Here is a 26,942-nt window from a genome sequence, read left to right on the forward strand (position 1 = left end):
GTTTTGTGTGCATGCCTGTGTGCCACTTTCAAAAATGTAGCTTCACACATGTTCGCGCACATACACCCACTACCTCCACTGCCCGGTTTCTAATGGGCCTAATGGGTTGGAGGCCCCTGGCATACAGTACAGATCAAGGAAATAGTAATAGCATTCTACAATCTGTGTAAGAATCACTGTGCTTCATGTCCTCACATTCTGATGAGACGCAAGCAACAATATCTTGGTCTGCAGTGTCTTCTGTTTTAGTATTAAATTTTTACCTTGGATGCAGTGGAGACTTCTACTTTCATCAGATGATGGCTGAGAAAGGACAAGATCAGCCCATGTGGTTGATCGCCTTCCACCTCTTTTGAGAAGAACAATCATAACACTGTTCTTCTCAACTCTACTATATTGGAGCCATGCAAGGCAAATTGGAATGCAAACCACATTTGCCAAGGATACTCAAATTTGCTTATGGTGAATTCATGTGTGTTTGAGGGCTACTCTAATCAATACTGGATCTGCACAACAAACACCTGTTTCTGTATTTTAACCTTCTCCTTCCCATTCAACACAAGATAGAACAAACCAATTGTATCTCTTTTATCCCTGTGCTATTTGTCTTAATATAAAAATATCTATTTCCTTCTGTTCAGTTACATCTGATTCTTTCAGACTGCCTGGAAAAGTCCCTGCAGTTTTCTTGGCAAGCTTTTTTAGAAATACTTTGCCTCCTTGCTAAAGCTGAGAGAAAGGGACTGGTTGAAGATCACTCCGCTGGTTTTGTGCCTAAGGCAAGACTGGGGCTCATAGTTTCCCTGTTTCTAGCCTGATGCCTTAACCACTCTGAAAGAATTATATAATTGCATTCTAATAGCATATATGTCCTCCCTCTTATTTATATCTTTTTCTTCAGATTGGGATTTATGTTGATTTGCATTTAGATTTATGTAGTTTTATCTTACGGTATGTGACTTGTATATTTTTTTTCTTTTCACCTACTCAAGCCTGGACAAATTGCACACAGCACTTTCTGAACTCTGCTTTTCTATCAATTACGTTCCAAACATGATCGTATGGGAACACACCTTTACCCCAAGGGAGTATTTAACATCTCACTTGGAAATTCGTTTTACCAAGTAAGTCCAATCTTTACCTTTGGCTGTCATGAACAATACTACTTTGAAATCTTCTGTGTGTATGTTCCATTAGGTCCTGGGTATCAAACTCGCGGCCCATGGACTGGATGTGTTACTCACTGGCCCCTCTCACCCCCGGTTTAGCGAAGGGGGGAAAAGTCATGTGACAACAATATGTCACCACGAGTTTGACACCCCTGCTTTATAAAGTTGACACACACCTTTATAGTTGTGCGACTGCTTACTTTCAGTCATGAACTATATTGTGCTTTGTCTTTTGTCACTTTATAGGGATTATAGTATTACCAAGGTTATGAGCATAGCAATCAGGTATTCATGACAAACACCTTAAGTTTAGATAGTGGGATATGCCTGTCCCTAATATCAAAACAAGTAGAATCATTGAATCTTAGAAAGATCCTAGTTGGTTGACATTTTGCAATAAGCACCTCTATTGTTTTTACAAACACAAGAGTCTGTTGCTTTTGATTACCATAATCTTACCAGTTCAGTTATGTCAGGTAGATCAAAGCATGCGTCAACATCTCTGTATGGAAACTTGTAGCCTGTTAAACATTTTAATTCCAATCATGGGCGAAGCAATCAGTGTCATTAGAAACCCATGAGGTTTGGTTGTTTTCTTGCAGACATTTCATTATCCAAACTAGTATCATCATCAGTGCTAGTAAGGAGTGTGGTTTGTGCTCAGTTTATATTCTATAAACTTATAAATATAAACTGAGGGCAAAGCCCACTTCTTAATAGCACTGATGATGTTACTAGTTTGGATAATGAAACTTCTGCAAGAAAACTTCTGCAGGAAAACAATCAAGCTCAGAGAGCATCAAGAACTCCTCATTTCAACCCTGAGCTGAGTACCAATCCTTTATTGGTACTAGAAAAGCAGGAAAACATCAGAAGATATGAAAAACTGTGTGTTATAGTCGTTTAAAGCCAGGTTTTGCTTTTCTGAAGACTTTTCATTTACATTATTATTTGGCACCTGCATGACACTAATGTGATAATAACTTCTTTCATTTTTACAAAGGTCAATTGTTGGGATGACAATGTATAATCAGGCAACCCAAGAAATTGCAAAACCTTCAGAATTGTTAACGAGTGTCAGAGCTTATATGACAGTGCTCCAGTCAATAGAAAATTATGTACAGATTGACATCACAAGAGTGTTTAATAATGTCCTTCTTCAGCAAACCCAGCATTTAGATAGCCACGGGGAGCCAACCATCACCAGTCTATACACAAATTGGTAAGAATTTGAATGACTGTTTTCCCTGTTACGTTTTGTAAGAGACGGACTTTCAGACCTAAAAAAAATGATTGAGAATGAGTGCCCAAGTGAAAGAGAACAGTGTGCCCTGCTTCATTATGCTGCTTGAAACTGAATATCTCAAGAGACCTTATTTTTTTTATAAAAAAAAACTTCCAAGTTTAAAACTTTGAAACTTTAAAAACATTGCAATTAATACTTCTTTTTATAACCTGGGTTTTAGTATCAATATAACTATATGAACTACATTACCATGGAATAAAAAAACTATGTGATTTGAAAGAATACATTAAAAAGAAACTGTATAGTGAGAAAAAAAAACGGAAAGGAAAAAACATGCTCTCAAAAGGGAAAAAAAAAACATTAAGCATCCCTCAAACACATTGTACCAGGAAGGGGAAGCTTTTAAAATAACTATAAAAACCTCACCTACCTGAATTACATCTAGTCCTAAATTAATATTTCTTTTTTAAAAAGTGGAAAGAAGAAAACTTCTTGTCTTCAGTGTCCACGTTAAGATTCAGTTTTTAACTGAATTAAACCCAAATAGTATCCAGTTTTGCTTCTGATTTGGTTCAAAGCAAATTCAAAGACAGAGTTGCCAGATATTATCAAACCAATATATATCCCAAAGGACTCAAGTATTCTTTTAGGAATACATAATTACCTTTTCTTTCCAAAAGTATATCCTAAGAGCTTCATAAATTAAAAGATTCTACATTTTTAGAGACAGTATAATAAAACATTAATATTTTTTTAACTCTGACTGCTTTCCAAGTAAAACATAGTTCACAATAGCAATAACTCCTAACCGATATAGAATGACAAGTGTATACTCATAACATCTATGTAGAAAGCATTAAGATAATCTTTTAAAATTATTTCCTTAGTGATCCAGTAGATTCTAAATTCTTTTTTTACAAAAAGATAATATTTTTACAGAAACAGATAATATTCCTTGAAGTCTGACAGCCTAGGTTACCCCAATTATGTGTTCCAAATCTCTTGTATAGTGGCCAAAGTTTTTTTTAAAGTAATAAATTGACAGTTTAGCCTCATTCAAACCTTCAGAGGCTGTACTAGGGATATTAATTAGTATATCAGCTTACTGAATTTCACAAAGTGAAGGTTTTTTTAGTTTCCAATTAAGGAAATTGCAAATTGTTTTTAACTGAATATTACATGTTCTGAAGATGGGCATTTAATACATCCGGTTGTTTTATGTATATTAGCAAGGACAAAACTTCATATAGATCTTGTCAGAGTTGATATGCTGTGACTTCTACTGTGAACATACATTTCCTTTTGTTAAGGTATCTGGAAACTTTGCTACGGCAAGTCAGTAATGGCCATATAGCTTATTTCCCTGCGATGAAGGCATTTGTCAACTTGCCTACCGAAAATGAGCTGACATTTAATGCAGAAGAATATTCAGACATCTCAGGTAGGTTTTCTGTAAATGTTTGTAACATTGTTTGAAAATATTGGAAGTTTTTCCGTCAGGTAATTCTGTCAAGTAACACTCTTAAATATAAATACTACATTGGGAGGTCAGATAGCAAAGCTGTATTGTTGAACGCAGAGAGGAATAAAGAGAATTCAGCTCACGCAGTGAAGCTTCCCTCTAAGGTCTTCAAAAGTTGCACCTTTGACAGATGTGATGGATCAAAGGGAGCTAAGGAGTGGAGATGGCGTAAGAAGCAACAGTTGAGAGTAGGTTTGTTTTTATAGTGAGGAGTGTTTCTATTTGTTTATATCCCACTCTTATTATTTTTAAAATAACTCAAGGCAATGAATACATCCAACACACTTTCCTCCTCCGATTTTCCCCCACAACAAGAGGAACCTTGTGAGATGGGTTGGGCTGAGAGAGAGGGACTGGTCTTAAGGGTCATCTAGTTGGCTTTCATGCCTAAGGAGAGACGAACTCATGATCTCTCAGTTTCTAACCTGGTGTCCTAACCACTAGATCATACTGGCTAGTTTCACAATCCATTTACCTGCTTTGTTTTTATACTGCAGCAAATAGATTGCAAATTATTTTCCATTGTGGGTGCTTGAAATGGTGTACATATCTAAGATGCTTACAGAACAGATTAGTAATATATACTGCATGCATTATATTGAGGCACTATCTGGATACCCATGCTTCATGACAAAACTATATGATCGGGCAGTGCAGGAGAAATCCGGTTCAATCCGTTGGCTCAGTGGTGGTCGGTGATTGAAGCACATAAGGGGATATTGAAATACATAAGGGGATATCGCTCCCGCCGCCTTGAGTCCGGAAGCAGTTGCGTAGGTGGAAGGCGTAGACATTGTGGTGAGGTACCTACATTTAGTACTGTAAGGTACCACAGACTGCTCCTGAATGAAGGAGTGGAACATCTGCAAGTTTGAAATGAGGTAATGGAATATGAGGCAACTGGCAGTTGGAACAGAGTTCTTTTCAGGTGGGAGTAGAACTGCTAAGCATCAGAGTGTGTTAATTACTGTATAAAAATACTAATGATCTGATGGTCATTTCGAAAAATCCTTTCTTAGCGAGCACCTAGATGCCAAGAGGAACATACATGTCAAATTTCAAGTTTGTAGGCTTTACGGTTTTGAAGATTTCATGATGAGTGAGTGGTATTTGGCATAGATAGATAGATAGATAGATAGATAGATAGATAGATAGATAGATAGATAGATAGATAGATAGATAGATAGATAGATAGATTATATTAAAACAAATGAATGTGATTTTAGATAGATAGATAGATGATAGATAGATAGATAGATAGATAGATAGATAGATAGATAGATAGATAGATAGATAGATAGATAGATAGATAGATGATAGATAGATAGATGATAGATAATATTAAAACAAATGAATGTGATTTTTCTTCCTTAGAAATGAGAGCCCTATCAGAACTCCTTGGTCCATATGGTATGAAGTTCTTAAGTGAAAGTCTTATGTGGCATATTTCCTCACAGGTTGCTGAACTCAAGGTAGCTTTTCAACAATCTTGCATGGATACTGTTTTTATAATTTAACAGTCACATTTGTGTTGAAATAAGTAAGGTATCCCTCAAATGATTTAAATTAGTACCATCTTTTGTCCTTATTCATCAGGATTTTCCCCTGCATTTCATCTGAATGGCAAACTTGTTTCACTTGAAAATGTTTTGTAGTTTTGTAATTTTTGTAGTTTCTTAAAGGGCACAAACTTGTTGGTTTAACCATCAGTTATACTCAAACAGCATATCTCCGTAGATCATAAATGCCTGGGATTGGCTGGACAGCTCTTTTACATCTGATTACATATAACTTTCCCTTTTTTAGATGCCATATGCCCTATTTATCTATTTAAACAATTTGTATTAGCACTTACCTCATGGTGATGACTCTGGGCACACAGCAAGTAATAAAGTCAACACAGCATAATGCAACAAATAGAAACTTAAAAAATAATGTGTAATGATCAGACCCCAAAATTGAATATCAATCCATAGAGATCAAACTACAAATCCACCAACGGAACTGGTTTAACCTCTTGGTTTAGTGCCTAGGAGAACATCCTGGCCCTTATGAAAATCCAGAAAGGTCAGGGCCCAGCTGGTCTGAGGTGATTCTGTTCCACAGGGCAGATACCATGGCAGAGAAGCCATGACTTTGAAACCCTACAAAATCACATTTCTTTATGGACAGGACCTGGTGCATGTCAGTGCTATTTGTTCTGATGGGGTGAACACAAAAACTGCAAGTATCCTGAACCCATTGAGGGTTTTATAGTGATTTACCAGCAGATTGCATTATATCCAAAAACCCACTGCAACAATGCAGCAATAAAACAAGAGTGTCACGGGCATAACATAATGTGCCCCAAATTGTCTGCACCACGTCTTTCTGGGCCAGCTCTGCATTAACAAATGCCCCCCTTGATACTTTGAAGCACAACTTCTTGCCTTGGCTGCTTGATGGAAGTTAAAATCCGAAATGTGACTGGTTTAAAGTTGTCTATACCTAATTTAAGGGAATCCAGTAATGATTCAGGAAACTTCATCCTTGAGATGTAGTATCGTGCAGAGTGATATGGTATGTAGCCTTAGAGCTATAGCTTTCATTCTTTGAATGCAAATTATATATCTTATAAATTAGTCTAAAAAGTTTACTATAAAAATCCTGCCAAAATAGAAGAAGGAATGATACAAGGGAATGTTTTGAAGCTCTAGCCAGACCAAACTCAGAAAATGTAAGTTGCTTTTCCATGAGGAAAACCTATAAAAAGTGATGTTGATGTGGATCAATGATGTACTGTATTGGATATTGTGTTCTGCTGTGGTTATGCTTTCAATTTTCTTTGCACATTATGCAGAGAATGTTATTTATAATTTGCTTTATTTTGCTTTGCTCTCTATTCTGCATTTCTGTGCTTTTTGCTCTGCTCCGCTCTGCTCTATTTTCTTTTTAGGCCACCTTAGCCCAGATTGAGGAATGCAATCCAGTTATTCCAAACCAGCTTTGGCCAATTTTGTGAGATGATTAGAACAATAAATGCTTTATGAAGCAGACAGAGCTTTTATTATTACACTCGAAGCTTTCTGTTTGCTGTGTATTTAGGCTAAAATAGTGTAATGACATAGTTCTTCTGGTCAGATAGTAGGAAGATCTGGATTTCATGAGCTGTTTCCTGCTTGCCTCACTGAAATGTTCTAAAGCATGCACTTATTACTATACTCAGATCTGTGCCTGACCTGAGATCTTGCTTCGTCTTAGAAACTTGTGGTTGAGAATGTTGAAGTCCTAACACAAATGAGGACCAGTTTTGATAAACCAGATCAGATGGCAGCTCTCTTCAAAAGATTGTCATGTAAGTATTCTAATCAATAAAACATGTAAATATTCACATTTGTAAAAGTAATGGATAATAAAAGTTTCGCAGTTACAAAAAAATAAATAGCCAAAATAGACCAACACTTTCAAATAAAAACTTAAAATTAACAAGCTACACTCATTAAAAATAATAGGACTTTCATTAACGAATTGCTTAAATTTATGAACAGTCATATATGGCTGATACAGCAACCTATTTAATTCGTGAGATGAATGAAACTCACAAATAAAACTGTATAAAGACAAATATTTTAAAAGCTTAACAGAATTTTAAGATGACATCAAAGTGGATTCTGAACAAGCTTCTGGAAAAAGAGCATTCATTTTTTTTCATTCTTTCCCTTTCATTCAGTCTTCGATCTAATTTGCATTTCACAGACTTAACTTAATCGTCCTAGTTTGTTACCTTTCATTCAGAATTCAGAGCCAGAGACTGGTGGGGGCTAGGTTTGAGAAAGCTGCAGTATGAGCTGAAGTAATTAGGCCATTGTTTTGCTAAATGATATGGGATTACTTTTATTTTCTGCAACCCAGAGTTTTAAACAGAATATAGGGGCTACTCCACTGTTTGTGCTCTACCCTTGATCATCTTAGCTAATTAAATCCAGCTGGATAAATCCAGCTGTATTTATTAATCAATCCATTCATCAGTTGCTATAGCCTTCAACTCAACCAGATGACTCTGGGCAGCTTACAATTCTAAAATTGTATAGTTAAAATAATTTTTAAAAATTAAAACAATAAAAGCATCCACAAAAGCAGTAAAATACAGGCAGCAGCCGTGATGATTAATCAACGAATGGTAAAGCCAAGTAACAAAGCTCTTAACACATTCAGAGCCCCAGGCCCAGGTCTATAACCAAGTTTTTAAAAGTTTTTCAAAAAGCCAACTGGATTGGGGCAAATGGAAATGGTCATCTCGAGAGCCTGCAGACTTTTTTTCTTTCCAGAAGAAGAAAAAGGAAGTGGCATGCCTTCTTCTCAAATTTCCTTGCCTAGGGTTTTGGATTACTACTGTTCAGTAGCAATTATTTTCCTGTTGGATGAGATGGTAGAATGGAGGTTGGCCTTCCACTTTGATATGGTTAAGTGAAATATATTTTCTATGGTAGATTTGTACCTGATACAGGCCTGGTTTCAGTTCTGAAACTGCATTGGTAGATAATCCTTATTAGAAGAGAATGCAGCCCTGTTGATTTTCTGTCTTGATTTTTTTTTTAATCCATTTATTACATTAATTTCCTAGAACTGCTTGTTATGTAGAATTTGGTGTCACTCTGATAATGATGAAACTGTACTATTGAGCCTGGTTTGTTTGGTCTAGTTGTGAGGTATTGCAGGGATCTATGTTGTCCTCTGTGTTCTGTAACATACATGTGAAAGGCTGGATGAAATCCATGTGAAGATTTGAAGCCAGGGACAATCAGTATGCAGGTGATATGCAGGGCCTCGCCAATGTGTAGACAGTATTAACTTATGAGCAGTGGTACACAGGAACTACTAACAAGATAGCCATCTTCTAGAAGCAGGTATTTATAGGTAGGTATTTATAGAAATAGTATTGTTCTCCCAAATTCCAAATGCCTGCATTGGCTATCAGCGCAAAATGGTTTTCTAGCCATCACCATTTCTTTATGAGGATATGAATAAATAATTCTTGCATTTGTGCTGTAGACCACTTTTGAAAACAATTTGGAGGCTTTCACCTGTGAGAAATGGTGCTTCTTGGTCACTGAAAGACATGCAAAGGCAGAGCTATACTTCACTCTGAAGTATATACTTTAGTTATACTTTACATCTTTTCTGCGAAATTCACCTATTCCTTTTTCATTTTCATACTTGCTCAAGGTAGTAATGTTAGGTAAGGCTCAAATGACCTTGAGCATAAATTGATGTCGGATCAAGCTAGTGCTTGAGATATTTAGAGGGAATCTTGCTCGCGGCCAGTTTACAAGCAACCTTTGGGAACTGTACCTTGAATGAAGTTCTCCGTTGTAGTTCTCCCTGTATGGGACTGTATCTTGATTGTCCCTTTTTCTAGTTGATTTCCATTGATAGCTTAAGGCAGGGGTCTTCCTCCAGAAATTCTGGTTATGGCGGGAGATTTTGGGCCGGGAGGGTGTGTCCATGAGATTTTAAAATGCAAATATTTTCCTCCTGGTTCATGCTCCACCTCCCACAGCAGGGGTCCCCCAACACCACCACCCCAGATCCGTAGACCAGCACCGAGCTGTGGCATGCCAGCAACCGGACCACGTAAATAAGTGAAGCCCCATCCACGTGATGCAGGCAGCATGCAAAACCACGCCTTCTTTGGGCCATGGAAAAACCTTTATCCACAGAACCCTGGTGCCCAAAAGATTGGGGGAACGCTGTCCTACAGAACTTAGCACGGACAAAAAAATGCTGTTTATGAGCATAACTTAATGAAATATTGCCATTCTGTTTCACACTTTACATTTTTTTCCAGCTGTTGATAGTGTTTTGAAGAGGATGACTATTATTGGTGTTATTTTATCATTCCGATCACTTGCACAAGAAGCTCTTAGGGATGTAAGTACTGTGTGGTGCATTGTAACTCTACTGTAAAACATTCAATTACCTTAACGTAAATTGAGCAAACTATATTACAAAAGTAAATGTAATTAAGTGCTAATAACTGTAAATGAGGTAAATAAGGTCTCAGTAGCCTTCACTTAGCTGACATGCATAAATTGAGGATGGCATGGGATAATTATATGCAGAAATCATAAAATGCTGAAAAAAGAGAGACTATATAAGAAATAAATTATTTTTCTGTGTTCCCTTATTCTAGGTTTTATCCTATCACATTCCTTTCCTTGTGAGTTCAATTGAAGACTTTAAGGACCACATTCCAAGAGAGACCGATATGAAGGTAAGAATTTTCTCCTGAGAGTAGTGGATGCTTTAATTCCAATAAAGAATATATATCAAATCATAAAAGCAATACACCACGGTAGCTGTGGACTGTCTGTGTGGTTTTGATTAACATGATGAAAAGAATCATAGTATTGTGATTTTGTGATCATTTACAATTCCAGGTTTTGTCATCTTCCACACATGTAATGAAGAACTATTTATATTAATCAAAAATATTAAGTGATGTCTTGGGAAAGATTGGGGATAAATTGTCATCAGTGGGGAGAATGGAATAGTGAAGGGGAAGAGAGTGAAAGACGAAGCTAAGATTGATTAGAAAAGAGGAAAGAGAATAATCATTTATTGTTACTTTTACATTTAGCAAGAATTTCTAATTTATAGTTGTTGAAATATTCCTTAAACAAATGGATATTTTAAAATAATTTTGGTCTGAGGAGTTCTAAGAGACAGATGCAAGCAAGTATAGGATGGGAAGAATCTAGCTTAATAGTCACTGGTAGCTGGTTTTTTCTGACAAGCACTGGGGTGGAATTGTTCTCTATCATGGAGGCTCTAAATATGTAACTAGTAGCATAACAGAGAAAGAATTTGAAAGGCATTTTATTTATTTATTTAATAAACGTACATTGCTGCATGATTCATACACGGGCAGCGAATTTTGAAATGTTCTTTTTAAGATAAGGAGCATTCATCCTCTAAAATGATAGCCTTTTGCTTTGAAATAAAATCAGATTTGATTGACAGGAGACATGTAGAATCACATTCTTCTATGTGAGACAAGAAGCATTAACAACCCAAGATGCTGAAGTTACTTAGATTCTCAGTTAGTGCATCTCGAGAGCAGTTTTCAAATCAGGTGGTGCAGTGGTTAGGGTGCAGTACTGCAGGCCACTTCAGCTGGCTGTTATCTGCAGTTCAGCGGTTCTAATCTCACCAGCTCAAGGTTGACTCAGCCTTCCATCCTTCCGAGGTGGGTGAAATGAGGACCTGGATTGTTGTTGGGGGCGATATGCTGACTCTGTAAACCGCTTAGAGAGGGCTGAAAGCCCTATGAAGCGGTATATAAGTCTAACTGCTATTGCTATTGCTATTTTAGTTTTTCCACTTTTCCATAGTTATGCTTTTAATCTAATGAAATTTCATATGGTCTAGTGACATATTTCATTCTACAGTGGTGTTTTGTTTTTCAGGTTGCAATGAATGTATATGAGCTCTCATCAGCTGCAGGACTCCCATGTGAAATAGATCCTGCCCTGGTTGTAGCTCTTTCTTCTCAAAAATCAGGCAAGATTATAAATCACATGGATAGTGAGTGTTGTGTGACATTTCTGCATTCAGCCATTTACTGTTGTGAAATCAACTGTTGTTGATTTTATCTCCCTTTATTTTAGAGCACACAAAGGTTTTGTTTTTTTCCTTTTCAATCAACATTCTATTTACAGCATAAAATATTTCAAGATTATTGCTATTATATTTGTATGCTTTATTTGTGTAAAAAAAATTGAAGTAATGAAAAACTGACATAAAGATATTCCCACCTGAATGCATGTAGCTGGAGGAGGTGACTAAATGCTTGGTCTTGATTTAAGTTTCACAAATGAAGGCAAGTATATGTGCCCCAGGATAATGTTGCAGGATCCAATCTGGTTCAGTTACCGGGACCAGAGATTTAGTCTTCTGAGCTTTTGGACTCGTACTGGAGCCCATCCTCAGGGAACTTCTTCCTAGCAGAGTGTGTGCTTTGGACTATTCTGTGTGTGGTAATTTATATGGCGCCTGGTTGTGTGTGACTTTTTAGTTTTTGATTGGGGTGTTGATGGCTGGCTATTAAAGTCGTTGGCTGTTGTTTCCAAGTTGATTTAAGTTTACTTATCTTGGCACGTATCTAGGATACAAAATGTCATGTGGTTTCATTTGAACCAATTTGAAATGATTATGGGTCCTTAAAAACATTTTATACGTAACTTATCCTAAGTTTCAAATTCTCAATAACTTCATCTCTTCTTTTAACGAACTATATATGGTATATACTTCGCTGATCTCCGCTCTAGCATCCTTTTTTAAAATTATTAATGTCATGGCAATTCTTTTTTCTTTGGTTTTTTTTTCTTGAACTTTCTTTTTGGTGATTAAACTAGGGTGTGTTTCTTTCTGGAACCTCCTCCCCCCCCCAATAAATTATTGTTTTAATTTGAATTCATTTTCAGAAAATATTAGTCCAGAGGAGGAATATAAAATTGCTTGCCTTCTGATGGTCTTTGTGGCAGTCTCCTTACCAACTTTGGCTAGTAATGTGATGTCTCAATACAGTCCTGCCATTGAAGGTAATATTTGTGGGAATTCATGGAGAGAATCCATTAAACTATTCAGTTGAAACGATTGATTTCAATTTATGGTCTTGGTGGTCACATTTTGGTGTGGAATAACAAGTCATTTTAACCTCACAATGGTACTTTTCAAAAAGTAAATCTCTTACTTCAATCTACTTGGTTTTTAGAGATTGGTGATTAGAAAATATTAAGCTGTAGTGCAGCGTCCCCCAACCTCTGGGCCCCAGGGACCATTTCTCTGGAGCAAGATTTTTCCACAGATTGGAGGGGGTGTGGTTTTGTGTGCTATCTGCATCCTGTGGGTGGGGTTTCATTTGTTTGCGCCACCCAGTTTCTGGCATGCTGGTCCATGGCCGGGGGGGGGGGGGGTGTTGGGGACCCCTGCAGCAGAGGAAGTATTTCTAAGGTGAAAAACAGTAATGAGCATTATCTCAAAGAGTATTGAAATGTGTGTGTGTGTGGAAAAAAAAAAGAATAAAATAATACAAATGTCTTCTTGTCTAGGTCACTGTAACAATATCCATTGCCTGGCAAAAGCAATCAATCAGATTGCTGCAGCCTTATTTACCATTCACAAGGGAAGCATTGAAGATCGTCTCAAAGAATTTTTGGCTGTATGTACAATTATTATTATTTTTTTCCAAAATAACCTGCTCCAGAAATTAATCTGTATTTTGCAAAGTTTGCAGCTATACTGGGATTAATTTACAATGTTTGTTATCAACCCTGATAATATTGGAGGGGGGATGTTGCACATAATAATAGTTGCTATAGTGAATGTTCATGTTTTGCTTCGCTTACTATATTTCATTTGAATTAATCTATTCCGGGGATCCGAGCACTCAAATGAAACAATGCAATTAGTGTTTCAATTAGTCCCATTCATTTCTTTATTACTCATTACTATATATTCCCCATGTTTGCTACATTCTTTAGCATTGCAAATTATAATTAGCCTTACATAGTATTTGTATCAGACATTGCTGAATGAAATAGTGTGCCTTAAAAATACTGTAATTCATTTTGTTTTAAGTTTAATCAAGTTACATGTGATTATAATTTATCACTTATTATATGATCATGATTTATCACTTGTTGCTTATATGTACACGGAGAGCGTATGCACAAATTCCTTGTGTGTGTCCAATCACACTTGACCAATAAAGAATTCTAATTCTAATCTGTGCATTCTTACAGCTTGCCTCCTCCAGTCTACTAAAAATTGGCCAGGAGACAGACAAAACCACTACAAGGAACAGAGAATCTGTTTATTTACTTCTTGACATGGTAGGCTTTAATCCTAACTATTGTTCCTTTAAGCTGTTTTGCAAGTAGGCAGAGAGATATTGTTGTGGAGCACAGAAAAATAATTGCTCAACAAGTTCAACTTATTAAAACAATTTCTACTCCAGCCCTCTTCCTCCTACTTTTGTCTCAAATTGGACATATACTGGCTGCAGATTTTGTGAGTGTTATGTTAGTTCAGTACAGCTGGAGCCCACAATATTATATACTAGTGATGGCTAACCTTTTATGTCACTCTGTACTGGAAATGGCACACAGAACCATCAAATCTGGAGCACACAGCCTTGCTTTGTGCACGTGGGAGCATCAAATCCCGGAACAACAGCATTCCAGCACGCATCTGCGCATCGAATCTTGGTGCATGCGAGAGCATCAAATCCTGGAAGAGCAGCATTCCAGCACCCAAACTTCTGGTTTCCGGCGCAGGTGCGGGCCCTACAAACAGCTGGCCATTGCGCATGTGCATGACGGAAACCCAGATGTTCGGGTGCTGGTATACGCATGCACGCAGGAACATTGCTCTTCCAGGTTTCACCACTCCCACACGCCTGAAGACCAGCTGGCCAGAGTGCATGTGTGCACAGGAATGTGGAAGAGGAGCCAGCGAGGCCAGGCATCCCAGGCTAAATTGCTCTGCATGCCACTTCCAGTACATGTGCCAGAGGTTCGCCAACACGGTTATATACTGTCTTTGCTTTCTCTTCTGTGTTGTCTCTTACTCCAGCAGTTTCCCATTTAAATTTTCTCAGCAGTACATAGACCATTATCAAGTGCATTTCTGAAAGTAACTTTATTATTGTGATGTCGTGGTCGCTCGGAAAATATAAGAAGAAAAGTAGTAGGTTTAGCCATTGCGATTCTTTCCTATTGGTCAAAGTCTGCTAGCAATGTGACGTGATTTCTGCATCTAACTTGTTTGGTTCATCTCACAGAAGTGCACAGAATCATCACGAATATTTTCGGCATTCAGCCCAATGAATGAGAGTAATTTATAATGCATTCAGAAGGGGCAGGCTAATTAACTATTTGGTTTACAGCCTTTACAGACTGGGAGCTAGCTAGTTTGAATTGTCAAGAGATTGTTCCAAAAATGCAATTTCTAGTGACGCCTTAGCTGAACTGTGTGTGTGTTTGGTGTGTGCAGACCTGTAGGGATGTCCATAAATATAGGAAGATAATTTTTTCCAGCATCCTGAATTCTACTCTTTGTCCAGATATTGTGACTGATTTCTTCTTTTATCTTAGATTGTGCAGGAGTCTCCCTTCCTGACTATGGATCTTCTGGAGTCCTGCTTTCCATACGTCTTGCTACGGAATGCATACCATGCTGTGTACAAGCAAAGTGTCACATCCTCTGCCTGAATATCTACTTATCTGGAGATCAATTAAGCACGTCTATCTGTTGCCTCAGTTTTACTTGTAAACTGTGGAGCTGTTTTTACTTTATGGCCTGGCAGAGTTTTGTGGATTCTAAACTTTTTCCCAATGCAGTTGTATTTCTGACCAGTGGTTTCTTAATATGGTTGTATTACAATATAAGCTTGGCTGATTTTAGGTTGCACATTTGCTGAAATTATTCCTCTTTTTTTTTCTTCTTTTTTGAGTCTCAATTCTGTTCAAAAGAGAAATGCTGAAGTTATGGGTTTTTTCATATTTGATCATGCAGAAATCATAATGGCTTGTTTATCTCCATGAAGAACTCTATTTAGTGATTATTTTAGTGTTCCTAGTTTTCATCTGTGTGTAAATTATTTCATATAGGGAGAATTTACAACCTGTACCTATTGTTCTTATCAGAAATAAGATCTGGATGTGCATTTCTGTGAACTACAACATTTTTACTTTATTTTTTGAAACACTCACTCAGATTAATGACAGATGCTATCTAATATTTTAAAAAGAAGTTATAGGATTGCTTATCCTTAAACAATCTTCTCCATACAATCTGAAATGAGAAAAAGTGATTTTGTTTGTACAAAGCCTACATAGTGAAATTTTTTAAGACTAATGTCCATGGTGCCCCATTGGCATTAACACTACATTGTAACCTCCTGTATAATAAACATTCTTATGCATTTATCAAATGTTGATAAAATGTTAGCCCTTAACCACTTTTTATATGTTTTAAATTTTTGAAATTCAAGTGTATCTTCCATTACATACAATAAACACTACACTGAAATGTGCTGGTGACTTTGCTATTTTATACTAAGCTAGACTGAACTGACACAATTTTAATGTATCTTCATCAAGGAATTTCTTTAATGTTTAACTCTATTTTTGTATAGAATATATTTTTAGTTTCTAACATCTACAGAAGAAAGAGCAATACAAGTTGCATTTCCCTTATTGTCATCTCTAAAGTCTATGATCACAGTACTATTGATTGAACAGTAATTTAATTTTTGAATATTTTTAATCTATTAAAAACACCTACCGTTGCAGGTTGCTCTGCATTTTCCTTACTGTAACTAAAGGAAGCGTAAAGTCTATTCCCTACTTCCCCTAACTTTTGCTTATATACTTTTCAGTTACTTTTGAATACCTGGCATAATAATCATAATATAGTCCAACAGTTGTTTATGCCAATCCTTTACCATTAGTTCACACATGAACAATCCAACACTTTAAAAATGCAAAACAAAAAACAAACCCAGACATACATTTGCAACAGTATTTTGACCATTCAGTGTGAGCATAGGTAAAAGGATCTAAGAGATTCCAAGAATTATATTACTGAAATCCTATGCTCTTGAATTTTTCCTAAAATTCAACACATAAAATTGGACTGGTTCCCTAGCTTTTTGAAGTTTATATAGCCTCCTATGTCTCCAGAATCAAATCTGGCTGCTGCACAACAATCAAATGAAAAAAAGTACATAAAGCAAGTATAAAATTCAAATTTATAAATATATTTATGAATTAAATCTAGGCACCCATCTCATATACTTTTGAGTTCCATATTTGATTCATTTTGGCTACTTACAAAAATGGCTTTTGCTGATATAGGAAATGAAGCTCAAGTTGAATTAACAATTTTGTTAACAAAATTGTGTTAGGTGCTGATAATTAAAGGCAAGATAAAGCTTGTGTAGAAAATGTGAGGTGTTGAAGCACACTGGCGTAGTCCTTAAGTCATGTTGACTTTGCAAGACTAATAGAAAGTACATACTGTGGGTTAGAGTAAACCAATGAGTTAAGTATACCTTAGAGGCTGGCAAACAGAACTATTTAACAACAAACAACCATTTAACAACAATTTAGATGCAAATATGTGTACTTTTTAAAAAAAGATTAGAGATACTCAGTTGAGTTAATTACAAACTAGAGTAAATATTAAAGATGAGATATATAGAAGGATGAGCCTTGTCTTAAGTTAACCTCATCCAGCTCAAGTAATGAAACAATGGACTGTGTTATTAAGAAAGATCAGAGTCCTTAATTAAAGCTGCTCATTTTTATCACTCCACCAGGACTAATACTGCATTAGACAGAGTGTGAAAACACAGCAGGTGATTTTGTTATTTGTGGTTTTCCTCCCAGGTAGAAAAACAAATTGGCTTATTTTTGGAAACTATATAGTTTGAGTTAGGTGCTAGTGACAAAACAATCACCATGATGTTTGTGTGCTCCCCTTTGCTACTAACCTACTTTATAGTGTTGCACATTCCCATAAATCTCAAGCTTTGTTTTGAAAACCCATTTACAGCCTTATGGCTCTTAACCCTTTGAAATTTCTATTAGAACTCATGTTTTACTTTCAAGCAAGGATCCCTTCCCTTGCAGTTGCCCTCCATTTCTGTGTCCAGCTGTCTTAACAAATTTCTCACTCAGCAACAGAACTTTTGAGCTCAATTGTGTCCTACGTTGAGGACTACCTGGTATCTGAAGATGAATCTGGAGACTGGTATATGCAAAACAGCTGCCTTCCCCCAAATCTGCACCCTTCTCCTTTCATCTTTTCCATGTTATTTCCTATTTCTCTACCATCCTACTGACAAGTCAGATATTGTCCAGGGTTTTTAAATTCAGTCACAAACACCTTTGAAGTCTAGAGAAAGGCAGATGCCCCTGTGGGTTGAATAATAAATATGAACAATGTAAGAACTGAATTAACCTTGCTAAACAATTTCCAGCTGAAACATGGACTTTGAGATGAGGAACTAAGCCAGTACGTATCCAGCTAGGCAAAGGTTGATTGGAGAGGAAGTTTGATAAGGTGAAGTATAGGATGAAAGGTAGGCAATGGGCAGAGTTTGGAAACATAGGTGTAAATGGTAGGTGATTCTTATAACTTGCAGACATGTGATCCCTACAATTGCTCACACTGCATTCTATAGTATAATGGAGTGACTGTAATGGTAGCCGTCCCCACATTAATAAATTCATATGTAAACCCTGTGACACGTCCTGAACTTTGTGCCTTCGTTATGAAAGCAATGATTCAACAATCCATGCAGTCTTGGGTTTCCCCCCAAATATAGCCTATAAAACTGAGAAAGCCTACTACATTCTTCCCCTCATTCTGATAGGAATGGAAAAGACTTGGCAAAAAGAAAAGACTTCCGTCATGCATTGATATTATTTTATCTCCGCAATAGCTGATGGGGTGGACAATCCAGAGTTCCTCAAGTTTATTCCTATTGGCCATTACAGGGTCTCCCCTTGCAAGTCAGAATTTGGTTATTCACTATATTATGTGAATTCAGCCATTGTGGCTTATAAATAAAGCATTGTGTAGTTGAATGGTATATGAAGTTGACCAATTGTAACTTAGAGTAACCTGTGAACTTTATAGGTTAAACGGGAATCGTACAAATCATTTAAAGTAAGACTATTTAACACCGAAGATTCAGAATGAGGCAGTCCTGATCAAATGGCTTCTGGTCAAAAGCCCCAGGCCGTTGCTCCTCTAGGTAACTGGTGCCATTGTCCGAATGCTCAGGAACTTTAAACTTTCTGTAACTTAAACCTATTCAGAAAACAACCTTGTTTCTGAACTCAATGCATTTTCTTCCTAAGCAATTGAGCATACAATGACAGTAACAAAGATGTTGCAATCCATCTTACTGTATCACTATGAAAAAACTATTTGATCAATTACTGACCCTTGGCAATGTTCAAGGAAACCTTCAGCTTATTTCTTTTGCAGAAGTAGTTCCAAGGAAATTAAAATTGAAATAGAATATTTTATCAAATGCAGTTGATTCACATTGTTAACCCCCTTGGGGTTTTGATAGCCAGTTTATTTCATTCTGAATTTTTATTCCACTGCATACAGAGACACAAGTCCAAATATTTTTTTTTTAATTGGAAAAGGTTAATAGAAACAAAAAATCTTCCAGATAAATATTGTTCTTGGCCCTTCATATAAAAGGCTTCATTTATTACATCTTCCATTAGATTCAAATATAGATTATTTGCTCCAACTATTGCAATACAATACACAGTACAGAAAACAGTAACTAGGAAAACATTCTGCAGATCTTTGGTGTACCTTTTTAAAAAAAAGTACCATTGAAAAAGGAGGCTGACAACAGCTGCATATCATTTCCAACTTGACCTTCTTTTTGGCCTTGGAGATTTTTTTGCGACTGTCTTAAGTTACATTACACAAAGGTTGCACCTGTAACAAATTACACATGATGCCATTTTAAATTTCCCTACCAGAGTATCATGAATATTTATATATGAAATGTCCGTAATTTCATTTGTATCTATGGTTTAACTGAAAGCCAACCTGCTCTGGGGTCCTTGGAGAGCTCTGCAAATTTTAGAAAGCTGCACAGAATTCCTCCCCCCACCCCCAGGATTTATTAAGCAGTTATCAATGCTGGTCTGTTTTATTGTGTCATAGTATATGCTAGTATTGTTTTATATTTTCCAATATATTGTTTGGTTTCATTGGTCCTGTAAGTGTATGTCTCATAATGTCCACTTCTACACCCAAAGGGCTATCCCATTTTTAACTCCTATTAGAAATCTATGAAAATTATCCCACAATGTTTATAATGTGAACAAGATGGGCTCTTGGCAGTAATAACTGACATAAAAATAAACAAAAATCAAAGCCATCCTGGAATCTCAAGCTGCGTTTTAAAAAAAAACCAGCACCCACATCTTCATTGGTGGCTCATGATTTCAAGCTGCATACTAAATGAATCAACCTGCGAAGTGATCATTTAAGAAACCTTATCACAGATATTTTTTTCCCAATATTACGAAACCATGAATAAGCCCATCTGTTTTGCCATTGTTTTTTTACAATGACATCCATAAGCAAATGCCCGATGAACTTGCAAGCCTGTCCTTGTTCCTTTTGCAAGTTGCTCATTAAACGCCTAATGCAATTTGAATCTCAGCGTCTTTTTTGTAATGCGGTGAGCAAAACTGGATATCGTATTCCAGGTGCGGCCTTACCTTACGCTTTATAGAATGGTACTAACACTTCACGTGATTTTGATTCTATGCCTCCATTTATACAAGCACTGTAAGAGCCAAGGTGGCGCAGTGGTTAAATGCAGCACTGCAGGCTACTGCTAGATCAGCAGTTCAGCGGTTCAAATCTCACCGGCTCAGGGTTGACTCAGCCTTCCATCCTTCCGAGGTGGGTAAAATGAGGACCCAGATTGTTGGGGGCAATATGCTGACTCTCTGTAAACCGCTTAGAGAGGCCTGAAAGGCCTATGAAGCGGTATATAAGTCTACTGCTATTGCTATTGCTATTGTATCCTTGTAATACATACGTTAGATAAGGTAAATGGTTGCCTGTTCATGTGTCCCTCTTTCCCTATTTATAAGTGCCTAGTCACCCATTTTTACCAGTTGGGCTTTTTTATGCTTGTTGAAATTTAATAAAGAAATAGCTATAAAGGAGACACTTAACTGGGGACTGGGAAGGGGGGAGCAGAAGCTTAATTAATATCTACCTTTTGGACCCAGAATTAGGCATCTGACTACAGGGGTGGGGAAGTGGCAGAGACTGAAAGATAGTTGATGCAGTTGGGATAGCATAGCGGGCAGCTCTTTTTAAAAGATGGAGTGAGTGAGTAAAGGAAAGGACTCATTCTTCTTAGCAGATAGTACCTAGCTATTGCTTGTTATAAAACATGAGCATCTCACAATGTTTGGCCAATAACTGCCTATAATGAATAGCCACAGACTGCCTAAATTTACTAGAAAGCAGGAATATCACCCGAAGCTTATTTCACACAAACTCCAAGGAAAATGAGACTATATTCCTGACATAGATATCCTGTCCTGTCCCCCCCTTCCCAATTTCCCCCAATGCTCTTCTGACTACTGCTGTATGAGTAGTTTAAATGACATCCCCATGTTAAAGCCCCCTCCCCTCCCAACCTGGTAGCAATTAGCTAACCTTGTCTGATCTTGAAAAACCCAGTGTCTGACCTGATTTGTATTTAGATAGGAGGCACCAGAAAACTATAAACTCTGAAATCTGAAAAACACTCCAAATGGGAACCCACTTTATTGTTGCCAAGAAAACAACCTGGACATGTCCATCAGAAGTCAAGTTCAACTTGAAGATTAACCTTTTAGGACTGTGCAGCCCTTTGGATTCAAACTGGTGCTTTGGGGTGTGCATGGGTACAAATACAGCATCAGCCTGCACATCTTTAACCATGAACTGCGGTAACTGTACAGCAACAAGAGTAAGCCATAAAATAATCTAAAGCAGGGGTGTCAATCTCAAGGCCCGGGGGCCAGATCTGGCCAGCAGGGGTGCCCTGGGAACAGTGAAGGACTGGCTTGCAATGCCTCTGCTCGTGAAAACAGAGCTCGGGAGGGCTACACACAGCCCTCCCGAGCTCCGTTTTCACTGGCAAAGGTTTGCAGGAGGCCATTGCAGCCCAAAACGGAGCTTGTGAAATCCAAGTGCAGCTCTCCTGAGTTCCATTTGAACTGGCAGAGGTTTGCGGGAGGCCCTCGCAGCTGAGAACGGAGCACGGGAGCCCATTTTCACTGGCAGAGCACTCAGGCCACCACAGGGGGCCCCAACACGAGCGACATAGAGCTGGCCACACACACACACACTGGCCACGCCCCCCCTGGCCCAGGGGTCAAACACAAACCTGATGTGGCCCTCAATGAAATCAAGTTTGACACCCCTGATCTAAAGCAATCAGGAGGATGATTGCCTAATTGCTCCCATTGTAGAATTATAAAAATGCCACTGGAAAAAGCAGAGGGCTGAGTACAACTTACAGTTTTTGTACCACAGCCATACAGGAAACCACCTTAAGCCATGATTAAACACCGGGACCAAGATAGGGCTGACCCTCATTCACAATTCTTTGTAACTGTTCCTTCTAACCAAGTGGGGGCGCAGGAATGCCCTGGGAGAGGTGGCTAAGGCAAGTTTCCTTTCCATTTTCATCTCTCTTGGTTGAGTTAAAGGAGAGGGTGAAAACAAAAGCATAGTTGAGGGATAGGGAGCAAAGGTGATTTCCTGTTAGGCTGCTTTTTGCAGAGTTCTGCTGCCCTCCTTGGTTGGTTTCCACCTTCTATTTGGTGGGAGGGTGTGCTTTGGCCTGTGTCTGCCGTGCCCCCCCCCAGATCGGTAGGAAATGAAGGGGGGGGTCCAAGGGTGGGAGAGAAGGGCCGAGGTGGCAGCAAGGGGAGAAGGTCTGCTTTTTATTTGTTCCTGAAGATCAAAAGCATCTGGATCCATGTGGAAAGAGCTGCCTTTAGCCACTAAGTGAAAGTTTTCCCCAAAGATTTTGGGGGGAGGGGTTGTGGATGGAGGGGGGGGGGAGCCAGGACAAACTAAAATGATCTTTATTAAAAGACAAAAGAGGGCAGGTTTGGGGGACTTTTTTTAAAAATTAAAAAGACTGCCATGTTAGGATAACAATTACAAATAAAGCAAAGCCAAAGAAAAATCAATAGTAAATCTTAACATACAAGCTAATAACTATAACAATACTATATTAACAGAAATTAATACCACCAAAAGAAAAAGAGAGCTTTAACTAAATTTCTACCTACATTCGCTTATTTACAATTTTTCCATATTATATCCATAGTTTTATATATCTTCGTTTTCCAAACTTAACAATTATTGACATTCGTCAACTTCCCTCTCATTTCTACCTCTTGTCTCTTAACCATTGATTCCATGTCCTATAATATTTCGAGTCTTCTTTAACTTTCAACGTTAATCGATCCACAATCAGGTTTGGGGGGGACTTTTAAGGCAAACTCTTATGAGCCGCTTCTACTGTTGGGGAAAAAGAAGGGAAAAGAAGCAGAAAGTGGTAAAAAGAAAAACTAGAAAGGAAAAGAATGCCGAGTCCTCGTTATCTTCCCCCCCCCCCGCTTAACTCCCTGAGGAATTTAAGGCTGGGTTCAGAGAGAGGAGCGGGAGGATTAAGGTGCTGCTTTTCCTAAACCAAGTTGCCAGTTAAGGGTCGGGGGGGGGGGGGGACGAATCTCAGTCTGGAGCGGGGAGGGGACTGTCCCCCCCAACGGCTCATTTACAGGCAGAATCAGAAGCTCCCCCCCCCCCAAAAAAAAACCACCGGCGCAAAGCGAGCGAAAGAGGCAGCCGCTTTCCAGATGGATAAACAGAAAAGGGGCGGGAGGGAAGCCGAGGCAGCCTCAGGTCAGGTCGCCCGTCTCTCCTCCGAGCCTCCCAGGGAAAAGGGAGGGAGCCGGGAAAGGCTGGGTGGGTGCGGGTGCGGCTGGAGAAGGGAGGTGGGGCTCTCCGGCCTGGGAGGAGGTAGGTGGGGGGGGGGAGAGCGTGAAAAAGCAGCGGCGCGATCCACAGTCACCCACCAGCGAAGCCTGGGCTCGGACCCTGAGGTCGCTCAGCGGCAGGCGCTTGCGCTTCTCTTTCTCCCTCAAGGAACTTGTCGACTTCGCGCCTCTCCCGCCCCCGCAGTGCAACTCCTTTCCCTCGGCGTCCCTTAGCCCGCTGCTGCTCCCTTTCTTTCTGCCCGAGCGGGATCCCTTCAGCGGACGCAAAGGAAGCCTGGAAGAGGTTGGGGAGTGGGGCGGATCGCGACCTCGCTCCCCGCCCGGGCTGTGCGCGAAGAGTTTGGGAGAGAGGCTGCCCTGCCGGCTCTCGGCACGCCCCCGCCGCGGCCAGACTATTTGTAGGAGTCGCCCAGAGAGGATCCCCGAGCAGTTGGGCGGCCGGAGAAAGGAAATCCAGCCGCCTCCGGGAAGAAAGCGGGCTTTCGAAGCGGGATGGGGGAGCAGAGGATGATGCCTCTGGGCTGCGGGAAGATGCTGCTGCTTCTGCCTCCGTCCACTCTGCTGCTTGCCCTGGCTGGGCTGCTGGCTTCCTGGGCGCCTCTGGCGCGGGGCGCGGCTTGCGAGCCGGTGCGCATCCCTCTGTGCAAGTCTCTGCCCTGGAATATGACCAAGATGCCCAACCACCTGCACCACAGCACGCAAGCCAACGCCATCCTGGCCATGGAGCAGTTCGAAGGCTTGCTGGGCATCCACTGCAGCTCGGACCTGCTCTTCTTCCTCTGCGCCATGTACGCGCCCATCTGCACCCTCGACTTCCAGCACGAGCCCATCAAGCCTTGCAAGTCAGTCTGCGAGAGGGCCCGGGCTGGTTGTGAACCGGTCCTCGTCAAGTACGGCCACGCCTGGCCGGATAGCCTGGCCTGCGACGAGCTGCCGGTCTACGACCGAGGGGTCTGCATTTCCCCTGAGGCGATCGTCACAGCCGAAGGATCCGGTGAGTCGCCTTGGGTTCCCTCCCCAGCCACCATCCTGGGAGCCCTGGCCCTGCTCCTTCTACTCCTTTCTGACGTTTCCCTTCCATCTCTCTAAGCCTGGCTAGAACTGGGACCTTTTCTAGATATTTTCTGGAGTCTCCCAAGTTCAGAATCGCACATTTTCCTTAAAACTCCTCCACCATCACCTTGGGTAGAGCAGTGGTCACCAGCCAGTGGTCCGGCATGGACCATTGGTGATCCACAGGAAATTTTTGGGGGTCTCCAGAAAAATTATTTGCATTTTTTTTATATTGCACTAAATACTATTTATCTTTTTAAAAGAAATTCATGTTAGTGGACCACGGGATTTAAAATTATTTAGTGGTCCCTGAGGTCCGAAAGGTTGATGGCCCCTGGCCTAGAGGCCCCTTGGACAAATGAAATTGGGGTGGGGAGGTGGAGAAACCAGAATCACTGTGTTGAGGCGTGTGAACCACTCCACTGAGGAGGAGGGGGGAAGGGGGAAATAAATAGCTCAGGGTTTCTTCTTCCTAAAAGAACCTGTAGAATTTCTCCTCCACTAAACAACCATTGTCTCAAATCTGCTGGCCTTTCCTGCCTTAGCCCACACACCCACACATTCACTGTCAGTCGATCCTTGTCTTCTTTCCTCAATTACCCATCTTTTCCTTGATTGTACATAAACTTTCCCACTTCTTTCATATGTCCAGGTCTTATTGTCTAGATTTGCCCACAATTTAAGCAGCAATATCTTGCTGGGGCAATCCCTTGAGTTCCAACCTTGCCTATCAAACTTTTTGATCTGTGTAAAAAGTAAGCCAATTCCTTCCTAGTCGTTTATAATCCTCTAACCATCCTTGTACCTTTGTGTAGCCAAGATGATGCTGATTTATTCGTGACCTGACAAAAGCGCGAACATCAAAAGCGCGCCGACAAAAGCGCGGCGCTAAAACCGCGATGTCAAAAGCGCGCCGACAACAGCGCGCCGACAACAGCGCGCTGACAGAAGCGCGATTTAAGTTAAGGTTTAGGGTTAGGTTTAGGGTTAGGTTTAGGGTTAGGTTTAGGGTTATTTTTAGGGTTAGGTTACAGCGCGCTTCTGTCGGCATGCTGTTGTCGGCGCGCTTCAGCGCTCATTCGTCGGCGTGGTTTTGTCGGTGCGGTTTTGTCACCGCGGTTTAGTCAGGCGCGCTTTTGTCGTTTGCGCATTTGTGGTGGAACCAATTTATTTTGTAAATCTCTGGTTTGGAAAATGAACTTAATGATGATTAATCTACTTTTCAAATCCTTATCGATCATGCCTGATCCATCTCAACAGAGATGAGGAACCCATGGTCCCCAGATGTTGCTGCCTAATGAGGGTTGGCTCCACCAGCAATTAAAGCAATTAAGTTCCTTTAATTTTCTTGGATGTATCCCCATTTTCCAGTGTGTAACCATGATAACTTGCTTTATCTGATGTTGGTAAACCCCAATTCCAGCAAACCAGGTCTTCTGACCTGATTCCCTCATTGCCTTTCCATTCCGTAATCATAGCTTCCCCAGCCCCTTAAAAAGCCTGCAACTTCCTCTAATGTCTCATATTCTGTTCTCCATCTGAGTTATTGTAAAACTTGCATAGCAAGAAAAGAAAAGCAATTTTGCAAGAAAAATCTTAGTCTTTGGACTCAGGCAATACTTTCTTTGTGATCAGCTAAAAATGTTTGTTAGCTTTTTCTTGGTTCATTCAAAATGTTACAAAAATGTATTTAGGAAGGGAAGGGAAAGGAAGGGAAGATAGTACTAGCTTTAGTGGAGTTGTCTTCTCTAAGTCCCCTGGAAAATAAATAAATCTAGGACACTTGATAATTTGTCCACAATTGTAGACACTGTTGCTTTCCCATGCAGGTTTCTTTTCTGTTGGATGGACTTAGGTCTTATATGTAAACTGAATATTTGCTTAACATTGAAGCCAATTGAAGTTTTCTATGAAAAGAAATCTCTAAATCAGCACCTGATTACCAGCTGTGACTCTCACTAAGGATCCTAGTTTTCCTTTGCTGTGTGGCTATCACTAAAATCAGTTTCCCCAAAGTTAATTCTTTGCAAAAAGTTTTGCAACTTTCTAATTTATTATTAGGATCTTGTATGTTTTCTTTTGAATTTAGTTTGGCAGTGGTTCTGGAAAATGCTAGAGCTAAAGATACCAGAAAAATGAAATGGCTGGATTCTGTTTTAAGATTCTCCATCTTTCTGCGGCTTTCCTTGCTACTCACACTTCTCCTTCTGAAGAAGTTCCATAGATGGAATGGGTTCTACCTGTTTTTCCTTGGATTCTAGTTAAAGCCAGGGAAACTGCATACCTGTGAAGAGGTGACTGCACAATGGAATTAGAATAAAGGCACACATACCTCTTGG

General features: G+C 39.5%; 2 protein-coding genes across 10 annotated transcripts in view; both read left to right on the forward strand.

Moving 5' to 3' along the window:
* NCKAP1 (NCK associated protein 1) overlaps window positions 1–16,016 on the forward strand; it is a 71,228-nt gene extending 55,212 nt beyond the window's left edge. For 4 of the 8 annotated variants that reach the window (XM_087708161.1, XM_087708165.1, XM_087708172.1 and 1 more), the window contains 12 exons: window positions 993–1,124; window positions 2,173–2,391; window positions 3,726–3,856; window positions 5,312–5,409; window positions 7,178–7,271; window positions 9,765–9,847; window positions 10,110–10,190; window positions 11,386–11,503; window positions 12,403–12,519; window positions 13,030–13,139; window positions 13,723–13,812; window positions 15,076–16,016. In XM_087708161.1, coding sequence (XP_087564287.1) covers window positions 993–1,124; window positions 2,173–2,391; window positions 3,726–3,856; window positions 5,312–5,409; window positions 7,178–7,271; window positions 9,765–9,847; window positions 10,110–10,190; window positions 11,386–11,503; window positions 12,403–12,519; window positions 13,030–13,139; window positions 13,723–13,812; window positions 15,076–15,192 — 1,390 coding nt within the window. In that variant the 3' untranslated portion in view covers window positions 15,193–16,016. The remainder of the gene's footprint in view (window positions 1–992; window positions 1,125–2,172; window positions 2,392–3,725; window positions 3,857–5,311; window positions 5,410–7,177; window positions 7,272–9,764; window positions 9,848–10,109; window positions 10,191–11,385; window positions 11,504–12,402; window positions 12,520–13,029; window positions 13,140–13,722; window positions 13,813–15,075) is intronic. The other 4 variants (XM_087708179.1, XM_087708190.1, XM_087708195.1 and 1 more) reach the window with 1 other exon arrangement.
* Window positions 16,017–23,640: 7,624 nt separating this feature from the next.
* Window positions 23,641–26,942, forward strand: part of FRZB (frizzled related protein) — a 42,501-nt gene continuing 39,199 nt past the window's right edge. The window contains exon 1 of one of the 2 annotated variants that reach the window (XM_087708216.1): window positions 23,641–24,544. In XM_087708216.1, coding sequence (XP_087564342.1) covers window positions 24,043–24,544 — 502 coding nt within the window. In that variant the 5' untranslated portion in view covers window positions 23,641–24,042. The remainder of the gene's footprint in view (window positions 24,545–26,942) is intronic. The other variant, XM_087708210.1, reaches the window with a different exon arrangement.

This window comes from Thamnophis sirtalis, unplaced genomic scaffold (genome assembly GCF_051295495.1).
Source record: "Thamnophis sirtalis isolate CommonGarterSnake01/CBP01778 unplaced genomic scaffold, rThaSir2_p1.2 scaffold_1, whole genome shotgun sequence".
NCBI classification, from domain to species: Eukaryota; Metazoa; Chordata; class Lepidosauria; order Squamata; family Natricidae; genus Thamnophis; species Thamnophis sirtalis.